The sequence below is a fragment of the Suricata suricatta genome, chromosome 8, assembly GCF_006229205.1.
Source record: "Suricata suricatta isolate VVHF042 chromosome 8, meerkat_22Aug2017_6uvM2_HiC, whole genome shotgun sequence".
In the NCBI taxonomy this organism is placed as follows: Eukaryota; Metazoa; Chordata; class Mammalia; order Carnivora; family Herpestidae; genus Suricata; species Suricata suricatta.
This window is the reverse complement of record NC_043707.1, coordinates 121,936,878-121,961,705: the sequence shown is the minus strand read 5'-3', so window position 1 is coordinate 121,961,705 and position 24,828 is coordinate 121,936,878. Positions and strand designations below refer to the sequence as shown.

Here is a 24,828-nt window from a genome sequence, read left to right as displayed (position 1 = left end):
AAAAAAAAAAACACCAAAAACAAAAACGGCAGCTCCCCCTCTTGGATAGGCGTGGTTTGGTGTGGTAGGTCTTGGAGGCTGCTCTCAGAGGCTCCGCCTTGGTGTCTGCAGAGATTAGATAGGCAGGCGTCATGCCAAGCTTTGCTGAACTATGAACTGTAAGCCACTCTAATGAGTCCGATCTCCTTTTGCCACGGTTGAGCCAAGTTGTATTTTCAAGGCCTGCCTAGGTTCAAAGTCCAGTCCATGCACTTTTTATGCTACCACAGATGAGATGTTTTTGTTTTGGTTGCTGGCTTCTTAGGGGGAGGAATCAATTTGTCTTGGCTCAGGCTGGGATTTCGGCTGCCCCTGCCTGGGGCGAGATGCGCAGCAGGAGGTGTTGTGCCTGTGCACCGCACCATCACAGACCCCAACCCCCGGCAGGGATGGCGTTAGAGTGGGGGGGGGAGGGGAATGAGGGCGTAGCTGTTGCCGAAGGCAGCACCGGGAGCTGCTGGAAATGAGCTTGGAGCTCCTGCAGCCTGGGCGCGCACCCAGGTCTCCACCGCCACCAACTCTCTGCAGAGATCGTGTAGAGGTGGGGGCTATTTTTTTCTCCTGTTGGCACCCGGGATTCAGGGTTCGCATGTCCAATGCTGGGGGCGAGATGCGCTCTGGAAATGAGGTGCATGCTCCCACTCCCAAAACCGAGGTCGAAGTGAGCACCCCTGACACCGCCACTGCAGTGGTGGCTGACTCCTTGCCAAGATGGTGCTGGGCTGTAAGCTGTTCCTTCCCTTGGGCCAACTGGGTTCGGGATTTAGGCTACCCAGCAGTTATCTATGGAGTGAGCTTCTCCAAGCGCAGTTAAGCGTTCTTTACCTCCTCCCCAGAGACAGTACTATGAGCGTGTTCAGTCTCTCTGTCTCTTCCCTTTGTCTCTCGGGCTCCGCGCGCTTGCCCTGTGTTGAGCTGGGGCTGCCACCTCCCCTGCCCGTCTCGGGCTGGCCCGTTTTCCAATCTCCCCAGTTCGCACTCACTCACTCAGGTATCCTTCAGGTTCTCTTCCTTCTGGAGTCCGTATTTTCTCCTTCCGCTCTTGCAGATGAGAGTAATGTCCTTCTCAGTTCGATCGATGGGGCAGACGAAGTTTACAGAGCTTCCTTTCTCTCCGCCATCTTGGCTCCTCCCCTTCTCCTTCTTGTGATGATGTGAGAAGATAAAATGCCTACCTGATGGATGAAGACAGGCAAGTGACGTAGGCCTCTACCATCATATTTCAATAACTGTCAACATTCTGCCATTCTTGTTTTATCTATACCTCCTTTGCTTTCCACCTCCATTCTATGTTTTTAAGTGTTTATTATTTAGAGAGAGAGAGAGAGAGAGAGAGAGAGAGAGAGAGAGAGAGAGGACAGAAGATCCAAAGCAGTCTCTGTGCCGACAGCAGACACCCTGATGCAGGGCTAGAACTCACAAACCCTGAGATTGTGACCTGAGCCAAAGTCGGACACTTAAAGACTGAACTACCCAGGCACCCTCCTCCGTTCTGTTTTTTTTAAGTAAAATTTGCCAATATTAAAATTCACTAATCTTGATTGTGCAATTTTGACAAATGGATATACTCATGTAGCCCATGCCCCCCGAACCTATGGAGCCATAAGTCCTACTATATATAGGACCTTTCTGTCACTCAGGAAGTTCTCAGGGGTCTTTTTCTTGTTAATCTCTATGCACCCGGGCAACACTTCTTTTGTTTTTTTTTTTTAACTGTATTTTTGCCTATTCTAGAACTTCATATACAGTTGACTTTTGAACAGTGTGGGAGTTAGGGGCACCCACCCTGTCCACGCCTCCAGGCAATTCAAAATTGGCATGTAACTTTTGATTCCTGAAAAACATAACTACTAATAGTCTACAGTTGGTGAGAAGCCTTGCTGATAACAAATAATGAACACGTATTTTGTATGTTATATGTATTATATCTGTATTCCTAAAACAAAGTTCAAACTTGTGTTGTTCAAGAGTCAACTGTAAATGAAATCATACAGTATATACTTTTTTTTTTAGTGTTTATTTATTTTTGAAAGTGGAGGGGAGAGAACTTAGGGGCAGAGAGAGAGGGAGACACAGAATCTGGAGCAGGCTCCAGGCTCTGAGCTGTCAGCACAGAGCGTGATGCGGGGCTCAAACCCTTGAACCACAAGATCATGACCTGAGCCGAAGTTGAACGCTTAATCTGCTGAGCTACCTAGGTGTCCCCATCATGTACTTTCTTAAGCTGGCTTCTTTTGCTCAGAGTCTGTGATATACATCCACTGCCTGTATCAGTAGTTCCTTTTTAAAAATATAATAACTTCACTGGGATATAATTCACATACCATACAATTCACCCATTTGAAGTGTACAACTCAGTGATTTTTAGTATTCTCACAGATATGTGCAACAATCACCAGTCAAATTTAGAACATATTCATCACCCCAAAACATCAAACCATAGTGAAGTACCACTTCATACCTATGAGGTTGGCTATAAATAAATTTTTTTAAAAGGTAAGTGTTGGTAAGGATGTGGAGAAATTGGAAACTTATACATTGCAGGTGAAATTGTAAAATGGTGCAGCTGCTATGGAGAACAGTTTGGCAATTCCTCAAAAAGTTAAATATAGAATTACCATAGGACTCAGCAATTCCATGCCAAGGTATATACGCAAAAGAATTGAAAACAGGTAATCAAACAGATACTTGGACAGGAACATTCACAGCAGCATGATTCATAACAACCAACAGATAGATGAATGGATACATACAATGTGATATAGCAGTGCAATGGAATAGTATTCAGCCAGAAAAAGGAATGAAGTACTGATGCTACAACATGAATAATCTTCAAAATATTATGCTAAGTGAAAGAGACCACTCACAAAAAGCCACATATTGTAGGATTTCATTAATATGAAAAACCTAGAATAGGTAAATTGATAAATGCATAAAGTAAATTGGTGGTTGCCAGATACTAGAGGCAGGAGGGAAGAGGGACTGACTACTTAATAGGTATGGGATTTTCTTTTGGTGTGATGTGTTTTAGAACTGCCTAGAGGTGATGGTTGTATAATGTGGTGCGTATACTAAATACCACTGAATTATACACTTTAAAATAGTCCCCTCTGGCCCCAAGAAACCACAAATCTACTTTCTATTTCTATAGATTTGCCTATTCTGGCCTTCACATGTAAATGGAATTATAGATATCCCTTGATTCTCGAAAGTTCACATTATACCACTTCACTTTTATGAAAGATCTACCTCTTTTCATTAGCCAAAGAGAATCCAAAGAGGATTTTTGCTTTTATGAAAAGGGTGAAATCAAATATAGTGTTCAGCATTTGTTTTGCAGTGAGCCCATTAGAGGGGCAGTGTGCACCCTGAGCTGTGGGAGTGGCACCTCCCAGCTTCTACCTGGGAACTTCACTCAGCGTCAAACCACCATAGCTTTGAACTATGTCTGTGAGCATCTGTGCTTTACCTTCATTTATTTTGCTCATCCTTTAGCAAGATGGTAAAAGCCTAAGAGAAGTTATCTTTTGGGCCTGGGAATACTAAAAGAATTTTCCATTTAATAAACTGATGGTAATCGCTTCTTCACTTTATGCCCTTGCAGCTTAGGATAGGTTTCATAGGAACACTTTGGCTTTGGATAGCAGGAGAAACCTATATACAATATGTAGTTTTCTTTCACTTAGCATAATGTCTTCAGAGTTCACCCATGTTGTAACATGTATCAGCACCTCATTGCTTCTTATGGCCAAATAAGAAGCACCACATTTTGTTTGTCCATTCATCAGTTGATGGGCATTTGGGCTTCTACCTTTTAGCTATTATAAATAATCCTGCTCTAACCATACTTGTACACACTGTTGAATGGAATTCCTTTGTTTTTCACAAAGTCACCATTTTACTCCTGACCTTGCAGTTCAAAGCTAGCAGGGGTGTGAAAGATACCCCACTCTCTGTGCTCCACCATCCTACAATGGAATCCCCATTGTCTGCTTTGTCTCTCTGGTAAGGAAGGAAGGAAGAGAGAAATGTTGTAACTATGCCACTGAGCATAGATCAGAAGCTATCAAGTCTTACTAGAATTCAGATTTGGCTAATAACATCCATTGAACACCTGCTGTAATCCAGGTACTATTTTGTGTCTTCATATATATTTCATCATTTATTCCTCACAACAACCAATTGAAGTAAATGAGCATCCCCATTTTACAAATGAGGAAACTGAAACTCAGAAAGGTTGAATAACTTGCCTAAGTAGGTACTAATTGGTACAGTGAGGGGGCTGGACTTCAGGCCCAAGTGCCTAAGAATTTTAAGTCCACTTCCGTTTCTGCTACATTAACCCAAACAAGCACTGTGGCACACCTGAAATAGGTGGTTCCTCACGTTTAGTTGGATATTACTATTCAATCTTTGGTTCTAGATGATTTACCTTTGCCAGGCTTAGAACTTTGTTCTAAGGCTTGTTAACCTCAGGCTATTATATTACTGATACCCTTTGCATTAAGAAGTAGATTAATTCCTCCAAATTGAACTGTTAATTGAATTTTCTTTTTTGCTGCCTTTGTAATAGCAGAGGTGGCCATGGTAGAAAGTTTCCCAGTAGCCTGAGTTAAAAGTTTGTGGAAGAGATAGGGTTAAGTGGCGACATGCTAGGCATATTAGACTCTAGGAATAGAATACCTTTTGGGAGGTGTGTCATATGCATGGCAGCTCATGCTTTCTTTATAACATTATGTCATATGTTTTCCTTGATGTCGTAGGCATTTTTATATTTTTTATATTCCCAACTCCCAGAAGCTGGCTTCCTTCTTCCTCCTCCTTGTCACTGAGTATCAAGTAGAGCTGGACTGCAATATCTTCAATGACAGAAGATGCCATTTTCAACCCATTGTACTTGAGAGATTTTTTGTTGAACTTTCATATTCTGCAGATTAGCCCTCAATGTTACTAGAGCCTTAAGTGCAAACATAAGGGTATACTCAGTTCACGGTGCTATCTTTAGAATGAAGAATACACATTTGAAGTTGCTTGGGTCTGTTACAGTCCTAGTTTTTTGTTAGTGATTTACAAGTCATCTTTCTTGCTCTGCTGCCCTACGTTTAGTTTGTTTCCCCCTACTGTCATTTTTGTTCTTTCTTCTAAGATGTGTGAATAAATGAGTATAAATAAGATTTAATTTATCGTTCCTTGTTGCTCCTTCTGAATTTACTGTCTTGGCTGTTCATTTTGGTCATTCAGTTAAATTAGCCTTTTTCAGTCCCTCTGAGGAGTTCTGATTACAATAGCCTTGGTGCCATTGATATTCAATTCATGACAACTATATTGTGTGCTCTTGAAGAGAACGGTCTGTGTTTGGCTTGTCTTTGCTGTATTTTCAAAGTCTAATGCAGTTCCTAGCATAGTAGGCATTGAAAGTTTTATCTTATGGATTCTTGAAGTCACTTACTTCAGTCTTTTTGAATCTCGGCAGAACTGAACGTGCAATTTGCATACTGCACAGGAGAGAAATCCCCTTGATGTAGTCTTTTCTGGTGTTTAATCATAAATATGTAACTTTCTTTCTTCAATTCCAAATGTCTCCATCATGTCATTCTGTATCCGTGAGTTCTCTTTGCTCTATAGAATTGACTATTCCAGGATACTCCTTAAAATAATGCTTTTAAAAATTGACCATAATTAAATCTCCTCATATTCAAATAACCATTTATTGATCTAATTATTTGTATTTGAGAAACTTTTGAAGTCTGAAATTAATTATACCTCTTGCAGACTTAGGGGGGTATTTCCCTCCTGATGTAAACTTTTTCAATAATCTGTACTTCGAAGTATTTTTTTCAGTTACACATGCCTCCCTAAAAAAGTTTGTGGAAGATGCTGAATCCATGTTTCCTGGAGGAGGTGGGGGGTGAAGGTGGGCTGTGGTCCAGAATGAGCTACCAGCCAGTGTGCTGTCATTTCTTCTCAAGATGGGCACAGAAATTTCACCGAAATGCTAACTGAGCAGTAGTTGTGTTAAATTTGACATTTTGATTTTTAAACCTTTACCTACCAGTCTGATACTGTTTTGAATCCCACTCTCTATTTTACCATTTACCTGAATTGTAGTGTGGGGTTTTTTGGTCCACTTTCTCTGCTTTTTTCCCCCTTTTTATTCCTTTTAGTTTTTTTAAGCACAACCAGTGTTAGCTAAAGTCCCTTGCCTTTGATTCTCTGCTTTTTAGGTGCTATGTCTTTCATCCTAGTCAGTATTTGTCCACATCCAGCACAGTGCCTGGTATTTAGTAAAAAACCCAGTTAATATTTTAAGAAAATTAATGAATGAGTAGTAACAGTTTAGTTGGCTCTTAAGGTGGGTTGTCATAGTGATCATTACTCTGGGAAATTACATACCGTAGTGACTTCTTCATACATACAAGGTGGTTAAGAGTGTGCGTACAGGGCTGGGTCTGAGTCCCTGCTCCACCTCCATTTATTTCCTGTGTGACATTGTGAAAATTGTCTCATTTTCATGACTTTATTTCCTCTTCCTGAAGAAGATGATAGTAATAGAATCTATCGCCCATTCAAGCTTTTTGAACCAGTCTTCCTCTGCACCCTTAAGAGTGATTGTTCTTTCTCCTCAGATGTGTCCTCCCCAGGTTCTTTGTGACTCCTCGTCATTCGTGTTTCAGCTTGAGTGTCATCTTTTGAGAGAGCTCCTCTGTATCAGGCAGGATTTGTAGCTGTAAGCAACACAAACCAACTCTGGATGATTCGTGAAAGGTTATTAGGGAAACTCACAAAATATCAGGGAAGGCCACAAAGCCAAGCTTGAAGACTGGGCTAGAACAAGGGACGTTGGGTAGCAGCCAGGACCTAGGGCCAAATCATTTACGGAATCAATCCATGAGGTCACTACTGCTGCTTACACAGCTTACACCACCACCACCCGCTGACTGGACCTTAATGGCCATTATAGCCACACCTTGCAGCCAGCATGGACTCTTCCTGGTCCTCTGATTCTTTGACACAAGATCCCAATTAAAGTCTGGGGCTGATACACCTGGTTGGCATAGCCTGGGTCATATGTACACACTCTGGCTGTGAGAGACCCTTAGAGAAGTACTCTTAGTCTCTACCATTCTCACTTCATAGTGGGGGGCACTCTGTCTTCTCCCAAACTCATTAGATGGGGGATTCCCAAAATACAGGAGAGGGTTCAAATCCTGAGCAGCTAGAAAACTCCACAAATGTGTATTACACTTCCTTTGACTTCAAGTCTAAAAGAAGCCCATCAATCTCTTCAATATCAACTTGTTTTATTTTCATCACAGTACTTTTCACTACTGGATATATTCTTATTTTATTCATATTTTTGTTTATTATCGGTTCTCTCCTGCTAGAATGTTAGTATTGTGAGAGTTAGGAACTTGCGTGTTTTGTTCACTGCTGTATCCCCTGGGCCTGCAATAGTACTTGACATGTAGGAGATGCTTCTTGTGCTCGTTTGTTGAATGAATAACTATGTAAAGCCCTTAGCACAATTCCTAGTACATAGTAAGTGTATATTTGGCAACTTACTATTTCTTAGCAGGTAAAGTATTTATATTCTTTTAAAAAATAAGATTAAAGAAAAACTTTGTACCTATATTATTTCATTTGACCTTTCTAGTAGTCTTTCAAGAAAAAGCCTCTTGGGGTTGAAGAATGATCCTTTTTCTGGTGAAGCAACTATGGCCCCTTCAGTCCGGTTCTTCCTGTGCCTGTGAGACCCAGGAATGAGAGCCGACTTGGGGAGAATGAGACTTTACCAAGGCCATGTGGCTGGTCCTGCTTAGTATCAGGTGTACTTCCTGACTTCGGTGTTCTTTCCATCATGATGAGTCTCACCCTATATTCTTGGTGATTGCAGGGGAAATTACCGTTGTTTCGGGGGAGGGGGTAGGGAGAGTTGACCATTATATCACAAACCAGAGCCATACACATAATTGCAGACCAGTGTTTAGTTTATGCCAATTTGTCCAAATTCAGATTTTTAATTTGATGTCCAGAGGCCCCTGGAAAAGTCATCATGAAACCGTAGTTGTTCCCAGTCATCATCCCTAGATGTTCTTCATAGTCATGGGTTTGGTGATCCTAAACAGTGCCAGTAGTTTCCGTATCTCCCTGGTAATGCTCACGCAGGTGCAGTGTGGGATGGTTTCCACTGTGAAGGAAGGCTCTTGCCCTTGTAAGAGCTTATGATCCCCAAATCAATCATGGAGGCATAAGCCCCAAAGAACTCAGGCTGAATGGGAAGGTCTAATTAGATAGCAAGATTTTTATTGTCTTACTCTGGTTTTAGCATTAAAGAAAAAAAAATCTATGGTAACATAGTGTTTATATAGAGAGTTTCTTTTTGTGACTAAATGCCAAAGGAAACGAAGGAGTCTGCTCACAGAACAGGTGGAGAGAGTGTGACTTCAGGAGGGTGTGCTAGGAATCTGTAGGTGGGCAGCTGATGGGAAAGCAGGGCCAGGAGAGTGGTCTTGGGAATCCTGCTGACTTGGGAGGGTTGGCAGGGAGGCCAGGTGGGGCCTGAGAGCCATCATCAAAGCGCAAAGGGCCAAATGGGGAAGAAAGACTAGATCTGCTGCATGGCTTCAGAGGTGGAACCAGGACCAAAGGTTGGAAATAACAGGAGGTAGAACTTTGTTTTAAAAGCTTAGGGTTTTTTTTTTTCTCTAGCATTTTTTTTTTTTCTGATTCCAGTACTAATGTGCTTTTGTAGAAAAAAAAATTGAAAACCTCAAACAGCAGAAGGTAAAAAATCAGTCACACTACTGTTTAATATTGAGTGGCAGGGATTCAAAGTATAATTAAAAGACTGGTTGCCACAGATGCAATATTGAGCAAGTGAAAGTTGACATCTTTCTTGCTGCATGCCTTGTTCTTACTTTTAGGATCTTCCTTCATACTCATATCCAACCCCCCATTTTCTGGTGTAGTATATATGACTCCTTCACTGTTTGTTCCAGTACTTCCTGTAGCTCTGAGTCATTGTCTCCCCCCTCCCACCCTCTTTACCTTCCAAAGGTTCTTCAACACAATGGAGCAGAACCAGCCCACTATGTCATAAATCACAGGCAATAGCCGGTTCACTGGGTAGGCTGGTGGGCTGTTTTAGGGATGGAACCAGGGCTCTGAAGCTACCTTATTCCATTCCCCAAGGTTTGATGATTTTTTTCCCCAGGTAATTAAATGTGTGTCTTGTGGACCTGGGCTTGGCTGGAATGCTCAAGAGTCCTGAAGATCCTTCTATAGCTTCCTGCTGTTGAATTCATTAAGAGAAGATGGCAAAAGTCAACATAACTAGAGACCTCATCCGTAGGCAAATCAAGGTAAGCAGACCTTTGAACCAGAGCATGAGGTCCTTTTTCCTAACAGATTAATTTTACAGCTGAAGAAACTGAGGTCTGAAGTTGGTGACTTGCCTGAAGTCACATAGCTAATTAGTGACAGACCCAGAACTAAAATCAAGGTCTCCTGACTCCTATCTTCTTTTGCCCAAGAATATAGAATTCATGGAGACTCCTCTATCCTAGTGCTTTGAACCGGGGCTGCTGAAATTAATGGAGGTTGGTGGGGGAGGGGAACCATCAGTGTACTGCGCATGTGTGTTGTGTGTACACAACTGTGTGTACATATGTAGGTACATGTGGGTGTGGGTGTGGGTGGGTGCAGCAGAAAACATGGCATCTGCATATTGCTCCAGCTGCTAAGTTGTGCATGTAACAGAACCTGGATGAGTCTTAGTCCTGGTTCAGCTTAGACTCTTTACTCTTTTCTTTAAGGGTTTCTTGCACCTGTCCTGTGCAGTTTGCACATTCTGTGAGATGAATGGATGATGGGGCAGTCAGGTTCATTATTAAGGTAGCCCAGGCTTTGTCAGAGGAACCTGCAGTAAAAGAACACAGAGATTTAATGGAAGAAATTCTACCAAGACTTGGTAGAATTTGTTCTCCTGTAGTAAGAACCCCAAGCTGCAGGAGCCTAGTCTCACCACTGCCCTAATTACCTATAAGACTCGAATCATTTTACCTCCCTGTGTTTTCTTTGTTAAGTGATAATAGTGTCTGCCTTTAGGCTCATCATAGAGAATGAAATCTGAATGAACACAAAGAAATTTTTTGAAAAGGTTAAGTGCTAGATAGAAAATGTTTTTAGTTAAATTTTTTTTAAAAAAATGAAGTGGCATGCAGCAAAAGCTGTGATCATCATGTGTATATGTGAGCTATGTACTTGGTGCATGGAGCACATCAACCTGTGTTTCATATATTTTTCCCTGCATACCTGAGTCCTTTAGGGGCTTTGTCCATTTGTGGGAGGTTTTTTTGTAATTTTATTAGACCGGGTGGCCCTCAAGGGCAAGGATCATTTCCTGGAGGCACAGTTGGAGGGACCATGCAAATTATTTTTTTCTCTGAATATCACCCACATTATGTGTCCTAAAGATGATGCCCACCCTCTCTTTCCAACCTAAAGATGGAAACTCCTTATTAGTTTTCAGTTTTTCTTTTTTTTATTATTTTCTTTCTTTGTTTCTTTCTTCCTTTTGCAACCCAGCAGCACAATTTAATGCTTATATTTTTAATGTTTATTTATTTATTTTGAGAGAGAGAGAGAGAGAGCATGAGTGGGGTAGGAGCAGAGAGAGAGAGAGAATCCCAGGCAGGCTCCACACTGTCAGCGCAGAGCCTGACACGGGGCACCATCTCATGAACCATGAGATCATGACCTGAACCAAAATCAAGAGTCAGACATTCAGCTGACTGAGCCACCCAGGCGCCCCAGTGATTAATTTTATACTCTTTTATTATTCTCTAATCCCTGCCCAAGTATAGTGCAGGCTCCTGCAGGCCAGTTTCTTATTACTTTTTGTAGCTCCTGCAGTGCCCAGGACAGTGCTGGATATATAATAGGCACATAGTAAATCATGTTGAATTGAATCAGTGAAACTGAATTTGTTTCTGTCTCTCAGGAGCGGGGTGCCCTGAGCTTTGAGCGGCGCTACCATGTCACTGACCCCTTCATCAGACGACTGGGCCTGGAAGCAGAGCTACAGGTAAGAAACCAAGTTTGCAGCTTAAATGCAGATGGCTGGCTCTTAATTCTCTGCCTGTAGAGAACCCTCCTGGCATTACTCAAGGCAAAAACAAGTTTTTCTCTGCAGGTCATACCTCACGGTTTCCTGTCCTTTCTAGCAGTCTTATTGAGCAGGTAAACATAGGCAGGTGAATCAAGGTTAGTGATTGACATGGTCACACAGAAATTGTTTTTTGGTCATATTATTTGCTTTGTGTTTGGAAAAATATTGTTGCAATACATACCACTGTTTATAGTATTGACTTGGACAGTAATTATTCTTACCTTTGCAAAAGAAGTTAAAGTTTACAAAGTGTTTTTACACACACATACACACATGTTTTCTCATTTTAGTTTCAAAGAAATGTTGTGGGGAGGTAGATAGGGATTGGGTATTTTTTAAAAAAGGGTCTAGAAAGGCCAAGCATCATATCCAGTGTTGTCCTGTCCAGTCCATGGAAAGCCAGGCCTTTAATCCAAAAGTTCAGTTCTTTTGTTGTGTCTAGCAGAGACACTCCACAGTGTTAGTTCCAGGCTCTTTCCTTCTTCCAAATCATGTTTTGGATCCAACATTTAGCTTTCCTGTCCAACTTAGTGTTACCTGCAGGTTGAGTAAGAATCTCTTTGGTTCCTTCATTGTAGTAGTTGTAAGTGATCCTGCTGATCTTAGAAAAAGACTAGAAAGAATGTTCAGGGTTATCTTGGGGTAGTGAGATTACAGATGATTGTTACTGCTTTTTTAAATTATAAACTTTTATTCACATTAAAATATATTACATTATGGGGCACCTGGGTGGCTCAGTCAGCTAGGTGTCCGGCTTCGGCTCAGCTCATGATCTCACACTTTGAGCCCTGAGTCAGGCTCTGTGCTTACAGCTCAGAGCCTGGAGCCTGCTTCGGATTCTGTGTCTCCCTCTCTCTCTGCCCCTCCTCCCGCCCTCTCTCTCGCTCTCTCAAAATTAAATAAACATTAAAATTAAAAAAATATATATATCACTACATTAATGATAATATGGAAAAGATGAGTAAAAATTACTTCTTAGTCCCATCTCCCTAAAACGATTTTTTTAGCATTTTGTGTACTTCCTTTTATCTGCTGCATAATATCACATAATTGTAATCCTACTTTATGTTGAATTTTGTATCTTAACATATAATAGTCCTTTTCTCCATGTTACCAAGTAGTCTTCACAATTTTCACTTAAAATTTTTCTTTTTTTTTTTTTTAATGATTATTTATTTTGAGGGGGGGTGTTGCTGCAGAGAGAGAGGGAGATAGAGGATCTGTAGCAGGCTCCACTCTGTCAGTGCAGAGCCCAGGGTGGGGCTATAACTCACAAACTGTGAGATCATAAACTGAGTCAAAGTCAGACGCTTAACTGACTGCCCAGGTGCCTGCCAATTTTTCTGATTATAGAAGTAATAAATATTATCATAGTAGAAAATACAGAAGAGACAGGAAAATATAGAAAAGAAAATGAAATTATTTTAAATTCTATCATCCATAGATAAACATTGTTAACATTTGGTATACTGCCTTTGTGTATTATGAAGCAGAATACTAGTTAAGAGATGGGAATTAGAACTGGATAAATTGGGGCGCCTGGGTGGCTCAGTCGATTAAGCATCCGGCTTCGGCTCAGGTCATGGTCTCACAGTTCGTGGGTTCGAGTCCTGCGTCGGGCTTTGTGCTGACAGCTAGCTCAGAGCCTGGAGCCTGCTTTGTGCTCTCTGACCCTCCCCTGTTCATGTGCTCTCTCTCTATCTCTCAAAAATGAATAAAAAACATTTAAAAATATTTAAAAAAAAGAACTGGATAAATTAAGTTTTAAACCTGTGTCCTTCACAGCTGTATAACCCTGTGCATGTTACCCCTGGTTGCCCAATCTGTAAACTAGAGCAATAACTGAGAATTGGTGTAATGATTATATGAGATTTGTATGAAGTACTAACACAGTGCCTGGATTATAGCAAGCTAGTTCAATAAATAACAGTTATGATTCTTAAGTCTTTTTTTTCCATGGTTTTATAAAATTTTCCCCCACAAAATTGGGCTCATACCATTTATACAGTTTGGTAAACTCTTTTATATTTTTAATATCACGATTGCTTTCCCATGTTTCTAAAGCTTCTTTGAAAACATAATTTCTAATAATTTATGTATCTTTTATTGTTTTGTAGTTTTTTTCTATATTTCCTTCGGAATATAACTCAAAGTACTTCCCTCTAGTGCAGCTAGGGGCAGAGCATGGAAGATTTTACCTCCAAGAGGATTTTTAGCAACATCTAGAAACAATTTGGGTTGTCCAAACTAGGAGGGTACTACTGGCATATGGTGGGCAGAGGAGAGGGATGCTGCTAGACCTGCTGCAGTGCACAGGGCAACAGAGAGTGTGCAGCAGAGAAGCATGCAGCCCCGGTGCCAATGGGGCCATGGTGGAGAAGCCCCGCACTGGGGGTGCTTGAGTAGACAGTGATCACTGACTGGCTCGGCTATTTCTTTTAGCTGTGCCTCCACCCAACCGATATTTTCTCCCATCTCTTCTTAGTTACATAACTTTGTCCAGAATAGACTTGGAAACTTGTATAAACACAAAAAGGGATCCCGTCTATTGTCCCAAAGGTTGGAATTCAAATGCAAAATTACATTAAGGTTAATTATTTCAATTTGCACTTCCCTAACCTATGTAGCAATGCGTAGTATGAAAGAATGTCTAGATGTACAGATTTTTTTGAGAGAGAGAGAGAGAGAGAGAACATGAGCAGGGGAGGGGTAGAGAGAGAATCCCAAGCAGGCTCCACACCCCACACAGTGGTATGGAGCCTGCCACGGGGCTCAATTCCACAACTGTGAAATCATGACCTGAGCTGGACTCAAGAGCCACCCAGGTGCCCAGGAATATACGGATTTAGATGTAACAAACAAAACAAAAAAGAAACAAACATAGACTCGAATTTAAATTCTAGCTTTGCCACTTGTGAGACTTAGAGAAGTGAGAGCAGATGGAAAGAAGAAGACTGGGAGAAAATAGGTTTGGGAAAGATTCAGGGGTTGGAAATTTGGAAGCCTGTTGGATGGCTTTGTGGAGATGTCAGGTAGGCAAGTGATGGTACTAGTTGGGAGAGAGCTGTGGACTGTAAGGAGAAATCTGGAGACTCAAATATCTATGGAGCCCTAGAGAATAAGGCCCAAGACCTGGCTGTGGAGACACTCCAGCTTTCAGGAGTTGATTACCAGCTAAGGAGATTAAAAAGTTACCCTGGAAAGAGTGGTCAATGAAGTAGAAAGGAAACAAAACCAGGAGAGTGGAAAGTGAACATAATGAGAATATTTCAAGAAAGGAATGGTTACTTCTACTTAGTGCTTTTGAAAGGTTAAGTAGGGGCACCTGGGGGGCTCAGTCAGTTGAGCGTCTGGCTTCGGCTCAGGTCATGATCTCACAGTTCGTGGGTTTGAGCCCTGCATTGGGCTCTGTGCTGACAGCTAGTTCAGAGCCTGGAGCCTGTTTCAGATTCTGTGTCTCCCCCTCTCTCTGACCCTCCCTGCTCATGCTCTCTCTCTGTCTCTCAAAAATGAATAAAAAACATCAAAAAAATGAAAGGTTAAGTAAGAGGAGGCTAGAACACTGACTGTGGTCTTTACTGGAGCAATGTTATTGGAGTAGTGGGAATAGATGCTAGACTGGAGGGGTTGTGAGAGTGAATTGGAGGTAAAGAAGTGGCAACCACAGTGTAGAGAACTCTTTTTTTTTTTTAAGGAAGTGATGGAAATTTATTTATTACAAAAATTTCCCCCAGTTGAAAGGAGATAGGATGTAGGCAGTAAAAGGGATAAACTATAAAAGACAACTTCTCTTGCCCCTCTATGCCTACTATTCAGCTTTCCTTTCTTCAGCTCTCTGTCCTCTGTCTTCAGGTTGGCTTTAACCAACGGGGAATCATTTAAAAAAATTGGCGGAAGAATGAAATCTTTTTTATTTTCTTCACTTCTTTCCTTCAAGTCATTTTGTTTTGTTTTTGTTTTCAGCTTTACTGAGTCGTGTAGACAACTCTTGAAAAACCTTATTTACAAAAGGAATCAGAGAACTGGAGATGTGGCTGGGAGGGTCTGGGGGATTAAGGGAGGGGTTTGTAAGAATGGGAGGAAATACTAGCATGGATTGTATGTTGATGGCAGGAGAAAGTTTGCCGATATAGGAGGAGAGAGTAATTGAAGGAGCAAAGTCCTGGGGAAGGCTGGAGAGGATAGGATTCAGAGTTCAACTAGTTCAGGCCTTTGATAACAGCAAAGACATTTCTGTCACTGTTACAGGGTCCAGTGGGTCTGGGATCAGGAGAGAAGCGTAGACTGGAATAAACCCTGGAGAGTGATTGACAGAAGATAATTTATCTAGCATCTTTCAAAGTGTGGTCTGCAGACCCCAGGGATCCCCATGACCTTTCAAGAGAATCCATGAGGTCAAAATTACTTTCATTGTATTATTAAGACATTGTTCGCAAAAGCAAAACCAAAACTTAGCTCATTTAAAATTTTCAAAGAAAGAAAAAAGTATAACTACTGTCGTGTTAGCATGAATCAAGGCAAATATTGCATCCAATTCATTGACTTATTGACGCCATGCATTTGCAATAACCCAAAAAAAAACAAATTTTAAAATGTCCTTGATGTGAAGCAATAAAAGGTAGTTTTGTTAAATTTCAACCTTTAAGCACATATCTCTTTAGTGTTCTGTATTATGGGATGGGAAGTACCCATAAAGGGCTGCTGCTGCATACTGCCCCGTGGTGGTTGTCTTGAGGAAAAAGCACTCGTGCTGCTGTTTGAGGTGCAAGCCCTGCCAGCCGCTTTTTCCATGAAGTGCCATCTTAAGTCATGCCTGCCAGACAAAAACTGTATGTATGCAAATATGAATATTTGGGAAGACATTTTCTCTTTTTTAAAAATTTCTGTTTATTTCTTTTTGAGTTTACTCATTTATTTTGAGAGAGAGAATGTGTGAGCAAGCAGGGAGGGTCCGAGAGAGAGGAAGAGAGAGGATTGCAAGCAAGCTCCATGCTGTCAGCAGAGAGCCCAACTTGGGGCTCCATCTCATGAACCAGGAGTCAGATGACTGAGTCACTCAGGTGCCCCCATATTTTACTTAATGTTTTAAAGTAGGCTCCACACCCAACATGCAGCTTGAATTCACAACCCCAAGGTCAAGAGTTGCATGCTCAGGGTGCTTGGAATTCTCTCTTCCTGCACCTTCCAAATAAATAAATAAACTGTAAAAAATAATAATTATGGGCACCTGGGTGGCTCAGTTGGGGGGGTTGAGGGTCCAACTCTTGATTTCAGTTCTGATCATGATCTCATGGTGTATGAGATTGAGCCCCTTGTTGGGCTCTGTGCTGACAGCACGGACCCTGCTTAAGAGTCTCTGTCTCCCTCTCTCCCTTCCTCTTCCTGGCTTGTGCATGCACACACTCTCCCAACATTTTAGCATTATTTATTTTTGAGAGAGAGAAAGACAGAACATGAGAGGGGGAGGGCAGAGAGAGAGGGAAACATAAAATCAGAAGCAGGCTCCAGGCTCCAAGCTGTCAGCACAGAGCCCGATGTGGGGCTCAAACTCACAAGCTGTGAGATCATGACTCCAGCTGAAGTTGGATGCTCAACCCAACTGAGCCACCCAGGCACCCCATAAATAAAAAATGTTTTTAAATAATAATAATTTTAAAAAAGAGTCACATGCTCTACCAACTGAATCAGCCAGGTGCCCCATGGCAGACATTTCCTTAGAAATGAATGAACTGAGAGTCACCTGGGTGGCTCAGTCGGTTGAGCATCTGACTCTTGATTTTGGCTCAGGTTATGATTCCACATTTTGTGAGTTCAAGCCTCATATCAGTGTCTGCGCTGATAGCATGGAGCCTGCTTGGGATTTTCTCTCTTCCTCTCTTTCTGCCCCCCTCTCTCTCTCAAAACAATAAATAAATAAAATAAAATTTTTAAATGTTTATTTTTGAGAGAGACAGAGCGTGAGTAGGAGAGGGGCAAAGAGGGAGAGGGAGACACATCCGAAGCAAGCTCCAGGCTCTGAGCTGTCAGCACAGATCCTGATACAGGGCATGAACCCACAAACTGTGAGATCATGACCTGAGCCAAAGTTGGACACTTAACTATGAGCCATGCAGGTGCTCCTATAAAATAAATTTAAAAAAATTTTTTTAATGAATGAAATGGGCTGTCACTTTAAGAAAAACAACTGACAATATTCATTGCCAAGGATAAAACTTGAACTTTTAGGCAAAATAAAAAAAGAGAGAGAGAATGAATGAATGAATGAATGAATGAGAATATAGGAAAACTTGTATCTGCCACCATGAGCATGATAACTTGTCAATACTTAAAAGGCTTTTTCTTTTTTCTTTTTTTTAGTATTTTTTAATGTTTACTTTAGAGAGAGAGAGACAGAGAGACAGAGTGTAAGTGGAGGAGGGGCAGAGAGAGAGAGGGAGATGCAGAATCTGGGGCAGGCTTCAGGCTCTGAGCTGTCAGCACAGAGCCCAGTGCAGGACTCGAACCCACGGACTGTGAGATCATGGCCTGAGCCGAAGTCAGAGGCTTAACTGACTGAGCCACCCAGGCACCTCTAAAAGGTTTTTTCTACTGTGGTGATATAAACAAATGTCAACAATATTGTATAATGAATGTTAACATTGAAGGTCTTTAAATTCAGTGAGTCACTGTTGTCAAAATGACCAATGTATGATGTAACAGACTCATACATGCATAAAAGAGCTATGCATATTGCAAACTAATGCGCTTTAATGTTGTAGGGTACCAATAGTTCATATATGTGGTTTCAGATCCTACATTGTAGTATAAGAAATCATTACTTATGAAGTTTTGGTGCAGTAAGAAAGAATGATATCTACAGTTATCTGAAAAGGGTATTAAAATACTCCTCCCTATTGCAACTACATATCTTTGTGAGGATGTATTTTTGTTATATACATCAACCAAAATAACATATTGCAACAGACCGAATACAAAAGTAGATATGAGAACCCAGTTATTTTCCATTGAGCTAGACATTATATAAAACAATGCCACTCTTTTCATTAAATTCTTTTGTCTTAGAAAATATATTTACTTTTCATTTTAAATGTATTAACTTATCATTTTTGTTATTTTTTCATGAAATAATATGAAAGATTTCTGTTTTAATTTCTAACATGGTAAATATCAATAAATATAACCAAGGGTGCCTGGGTGGCCGAGTTGGTTAAGCATTTGACTCTGGGTTTTGGCTCACATCATGATCTCACAGCTTCATGGGTTCAAGCCTTGAATCAGGCTGTGTGCTGGGCAGCTCAGAGCCTTCTTGGGTTTTTCTCTGTCTGTCCCCCTCTTTGGCTGTCTCTCTCTCTCCCTCTCTCCCAAAATGAATAAACTTTAAAAATAAAATAAATAAAGCAAGCCCATAAAAATGGAAGCTCTTTGAGATCCTCAGAAATTTTTTTAAATGTTTGTTTATTTTTGAGAGAGAGAGTGAGCAGAGGAGGGGCAAAGAAAAAGAGAGAGATCGAGTTAGAGAGAGACAGACAGACAGAGGATCAGAAGTAGGCTTTGCGCCTGACAGCAGAGAGCCCGATGTGGGGCTTGACCTCACAAGTCATGAAATTATGACCTGCACTGAAGTCAGATACTTAACCAACCGAGCCACCCAGACCACCCAGTAATTTTTTAATAATGTAAAGGGGTCTTGAGTCTGGACCATGTAAGGGGCTCTGGCAGTCATTCAGGAAGACATGATGGGTGACCTGAACCGGGATAATGGTAATTTGTATAGAGAGAAGTCAGTGATTTTGAAAGACATTTAAGAGATAGAATAAACAGAATTCTTGGTGACTTGATGTGAAACGTTAGGAAAAGAGGAGTCGTGGGGGAAGGTCAAGTTTCTGCCTTAGGGAGCACTGGAAAAGGAATAGGTTTGAGGGGAAAGGTAACAATCTCAGTACGGAGGTTCTGGAGCTGTTTGTTATGTGTTGTCTAGCACTTTCTAGATAGGTAGTTGGAACACTTGGGGCTGAGCATTAGGTAGAGGTACACACTGGAGAAGTTGATTTGGGAGCAGTGAGCAGCATTGAGATTGGAACAATGAAAGTGAGTTGTGATTCCTTTGAGGAATGTGTAGAGTGGGAGGAAAACCTAGGATAGATCCATAAAGAAGACCAACATAAGGGCCTTGTGAACAAAAAAGAATATGCAAAGGATACCAAGAAAGAGTAACTAGAGGAGTAGGAAGGGAAGACAGAGAGAGTGATGCCACAGAACCCTGAAGAAGAAAGTTTCATTGAGGAGGAAGTGGTCAGCACCATCAAATACTGCCCGGGGCCAAGTAAGATAAGGATTAAGAAGTGTCCATTGATTTAGGGCAAGGGTATCCTTGGCAAGAACCATTTTTGAGGCATGTGGTATAAATAATGGGAATCACTGGGAGGTGAGGAAGTGAAAATACCAAATATAGACTACTCTTTCAGTCTGGCTGTGAAGGGGAAGAGAAATGGAGGACATAGCTCAATGTGGATTTGGCATCAAGGAAGTACTTTTCTAGACTAGAGAAACTTGAGCATGTGTAATTCCAAGGAAAAGGAATCAGAAGAGAAGGGAAAGTTGAAGATACAAGAGACCTAGACTATCATTCAGGGTTGGGGTTTTATCAGTTAAATGTTACAAGAGAATGATTTTAGTACTGAATCATGAAGTCTTAGGGGAATAGAAGGCAAGTAAAGACATAAGGCAGCATGTAAAAAGAGAACAGAGGGGTTGACTAGACTTGGAGGACTTGCTGGTCATGAAGAATGAGTGAAGCATGACTTGAAATATATATGTATATATTCTCTCTTTTTACTTACCAATATATCTTGGAGATCATTTGTATTAGTTAATAGAGTCCTTTTCATAGCTGCATAGAACTCTTATTACAACTGTATTATGTAGATGAACCAATATTTACTCAATGAATTTCCCATGTATGGACTCTTATAGTTGTGTCTAATAGTTCATAATTACAATAATGCCATAATGAATAACCTTGTGTACATGTATTGTTGGAGATGTATCTTTAGGGTAAAAACTTAGAGTTTTGAGTGCTGGCTGAAAGGTAAATATATATGTGGTTTTGTTAGATATTGTCAAATTTCCCTCCATGAGATTTGTACCATTTTGCCTTCCCAGTAGCAATGCATGAAAGTACCTGTTTCTCCATGACTCAGCAATAGACTGTGTGGCTAAGCTTCTGAATTGTACCGTCCTAACAGATGGAAAAATGGTATCTCAATATAGTTTTAAGTCACATTTCTTTTATGAGTGAAATTGAATATCTTTTCCATAAGTTTAAGGGCGATTTTAGTATAATTTTTGCCAATTTTGGTTTAACAAAGAACAAGCATAGATGGGTAAGCAGAAATTAATGAAATTGATCACCTCTAGGGGTGGAAAATATAGGGCGGAGAGGTAGAGAAAAGGGAGTAACCCTTTTCTGGACTTTTTATAAAGTATTTACTTTTAGAACCATGTTGAGGTTTTGCACATTCAGAAAGTAAAATAAAATCAACAAAGTTGAGGAGGAGAATGCCAACTAATCCAAGTAATTTTTTTTCAATGTTTTTATTTTTATTTTTTTTTTTTTTTATTTTTTGAGAGAGAGAGAGACAGCGTGAACAGGGGAGGGTCAGAGAGAGAAGGAGTCACAGGATCTGAAGACAGGCTCCAGGCTTTGAGCTAGCTGTCAGCACAAAGACTGATGTGGGGCTCGAACCCACGAACCATGAGATCATGACCTAGTTGGACACTTAACCAACTGAGCCACCCAGATGCCCCATAATCCAAGTAATTTTTGAACACACTACTTTGTATGTATTCTTTGACCATGTGTATTTTAAAGACAAACTTTAAAGAAATCTTGATTGAACTCTAGATAGTTGTCATTGGTAGTGGTATCACTATAGCAATTCCATAACTATTTTGTATTAGATAATTGGGCAAATGAGTAAATGTATCAGTGTTGTGGAGATAAGTATATTAATGTTAATATATAACAAATGTAACATTGACATAATAGATATATGAGTGTTGTGGGGGAAGGGAGATTCAGATATGGAACAGGGAAAGGCAAAGAATAACTCTGAGGTATTGGATTGGAATTAGCAGTATCAGTATGATCTCAAGGTTTGACAAATACATATATATTAATATTTATTTATATATTATTTCCAGCTCTGTCTTTTGATAAGGTCTAGAAGTAATAATACCTCAATAGCTATAAGTTACTGGTTTCTAAGATAGCATTCCCCACTAAAAAGACCCAGGAATCCTTGGAAAAATAACTGATTCCAGCTCTGGGACAAGGAGTGTACAAGATGAGCCTATAACATCTTAAAGCAGAATATATACAGAGAGTAAAGAATTTATGAAAAATGAAAGAGACATGCCATAAGGACACAGGACCTAGCTCAAAAGACAAGCTACTGGCCAAATCTGTAACAATTTGAACATCAGGATGAATAGTGACAATAATAAATTAAAACCCACTGAGTAAAAAATATCTGAGTTGGGGGGCTTAGTAGGTTGAATGTCCAACTCGATTTCAGCTCAGATCATGATCCCAGGGTTGTGGGATTGAGCTCTGTGTCAGACTCCACACTGAGCATGAGACCCTGTTTCTCTCCCTCTGTCCCTCTCCCCGAATCGTGCTCTCTCTCTTAAAAAACAAAAACAAAAACAAAAACAAACCCTGAGTTTACACTAGTGAGAGAGAGAGAGAGAGAGAGAAGGCGGGGGGGGGGGGGAAGAGAGACAGAGAAAAGCGCTTTATTCCAGTAGATTGCCAATTCCTAAATGAAGAAATGATAGAACTCAAAAAACTTGTCATTTTACAACCATCATACCACATCATCCTAGTAATTGATTCAGGCAAGAATAATCAGTGAGTGAAACTATTGAGTGGAAATGTGATGGAAAACAGGACATTTACCTGCACAGTGTAAAAGTGTTCCCTCACAGATAACAAAAGGAAAATAGTAACATTATAGTGGAAAAACTTGTTAGATACCACCTTAAGACAAATTGTACACATATGTCCCCTTATAGTGTATACTGAGGAAGACCCAAGATTGCTTAGGTAGTATTTCTGTCAAAACACACTACTTAAATCTGATCATGAGAAAATAAGTAGACAGATCCAAACTGAGAAACATTTCTCTAGCATAGCTCTATCTTCTTTAAAAATGTCAACGTCATAAAACACAAGAAGGGCTGAGAAGTTGTTCCAGATTAAAGGAGACCAAAAAGAAGCTGACCACTGTGTCATCCAAGTGTATGATCCTGGATTGGATCTTGATCAGGAAAATCAAAGGGACATTATTGGACAGTTGGTGAAATTTAATATGGAGTATGTAGTAAATGATAGTACTATAACATTGTCAAGTTTCTTAATTTTGATAGATGTTCTCTGGTTAAATAAAAGAATGATCTTCTTCTTAGAAATACATACTGAAGTAGTTAAGTGTGTAAGGGGCCCTGAAGTCTGCAATTTTTTCTCAAATGGTTCAGGAAAAAATGTGGGTATGTGTGTTCGTGTTCATGTGTATAGAGAAAGAGGAGAGGAGGGAGAGGGAGTAGGCAAATATGGCAATATTAGCAATTAATGAAATAGGGGCAGGTATATATGGTTGTTTTTGTACTATTCTTGTACCTCATTTATATGTTTGAAACTGCTTCAAAATAGAAAGTTAAAAATATTCATTAAGAAAATACAAAAACCTGCTATGTTGGCTGCAACTGAGTAACAAAGTCAGAAAAGAAGCTGAGATTGGAGGATTTAAATTTAATATTAACTAGGATTAATTTTAACATGTTCTGCTATATATTTTCCTTGGACATCTTTGCTAACTCGTCTTGTCTTAATGAGTTTTAATGTCATAACTAGGGGCACCTGGGTGGCTCAGTCAATGGAGCGTCTGACTTTGGCCCAGGTCATAATCTTGTGTTTTGTGAGTTCAAGCTTAACTGACTAATCTACCCAGGCACCCTCCACCTTACAGTTTTGAACATATTTTGATCCATTCTATTTCTTTTACTTGTAGGATTTCTTGGCAATTGTAGAACATTGTTCCACACGTGGTAGAGAGAGGGAAAGGCAAAGAATCTCACTTTACAAATAAGGAGAGTAAAATTGAGCATTTCCAAGGTCACAAAAGTGGTAGAAATAAGATTAATAAGATTTATGTCAGGGCTTTCTGGCCCCACAGTTCATAATTCTACCTCAATCATGTGTCTCCTTACTTACTTATTTATTTTAAATGTTCTTTTGAGAGAGCACAAGCAGGAGAGGGTCGGTGGGGGGGAGGGGACAGAGTTTCTAAAGCAGGCTCTGCACTGACACCAGCGAGCCTGATGGGGGCTCGAACTCACAAGCCATGAGATCATGACTTAACCCAAAGTCAGACGCTCAGCCGACTGGGTCACCCAAGTGCCCCATGTGTCTACCTTTTTAAAAGGACTTGGCAGCATCTAGCTGGCTCAGTTGGTAAAGTGTGTGACTCTTGATCTCAGGGTCGTGAGGTTAAGCACCATGGTAGGTGTATGGCTTACTTTAAAAAGATAGATAGATAGATAAATAGATAGATAGATAGATAGATAGATAGAATGATAGATTGATAGATAGATTTAACAAATAGTTCTTGTCTTGGTGGATTCATTTTCTTGCTTTATTAATTTTCTTAATATTTTCTTTTAATTTAAGTTGGAAACATGTGTCTCACCTTCACAGTCTTGCTTGATTGCTTTTCTGTTTCTGTTTTGTTCCTTACCTAATTTGAGTATAAATTCACTAGAAACAAATCATATCAAACTAGATTCTTTTTTTTTTTAATATAGTTAGTAGATCAGGGAAGTTTCATAATATAACCTTATTCTAACAAAGACTTATTAAGAGTGTTTTTTATAGTGTCCTTTTAGAGAAGTAAATTATATGCCTAGTTTATTAAATAGTTACCCACAAAGAAAAAGATGGAAGACCTGACTTTGCAAGAGCTTTCAAGGAATATCCTTTATTATTATTATTATTATTATTATTATGTTTTTATTTATTATTGAGACAGAGAGAAACAGAGCACGAGTAGGGGAAGGGCAGAGAGAGAGGGAGACACAGAATCTGAAGCAGGCTCCAGGCTCTGAGCTGTCAGCACAGAACTTGATGCAGGGCTCGAACCCATGAACTGTGAGATCATGACCTGAGCCAAAGTCAGACGCTTAACCAACTGAGCCACCCAGGTGCCCCTTCTTTATTATTTTTAATGTTTATTTAGTTTTGAGAGAGAGAATGCACGAGCTGGGGAGAGGCAGAGAAAGGGAGACGGAGGATCCGAAGCAAGGTGTGCGCTGTCGGTGCAGAGCCCAAGGCAGGGATTGAACTCATAAACCATGAGATCATGACCTGAGCCCAAGTCAGATGCTAACCAGCTGAGCCACCCAGGTACCCTCAAGGAATATACTTTATATCAGGGGTCAGCAAATTATGGCCTGTGGGTCAAATGCAGCCTTCCACTAGTTCGTTGGCTTGTTTTTAGTTTATTTTTTGTTTTATTGAAGTATACAATTCAGTGGGTTTTTTTTTCTTTTAGTATATCCAC

The 24,828-nt window shown here is 40.4% G+C and overlaps 1 protein-coding gene across 3 annotated transcripts in view; it reads left to right on the top strand.

Moving 5' to 3' along the window:
• Positions 1 to 24,828, top strand: part of WDTC1 (WD and tetratricopeptide repeats 1) — a 63,677-nt gene that overhangs the window by 8,838 nt on the left and 30,011 nt on the right. For all 3 annotated transcript variants that reach the window (XM_029946093.1, XM_029946094.1, XM_029946096.1), the window contains 2 exons: positions 9,254 to 9,401; positions 11,042 to 11,125. In XM_029946093.1, the coding sequence (XP_029801953.1) occupies positions 9,354 to 9,401; positions 11,042 to 11,125 (132 nt within the window). In that variant the 5' untranslated portion in view covers positions 9,254 to 9,353. The remainder of the gene's footprint in view (positions 1 to 9,253; positions 9,402 to 11,041; positions 11,126 to 24,828) is intronic.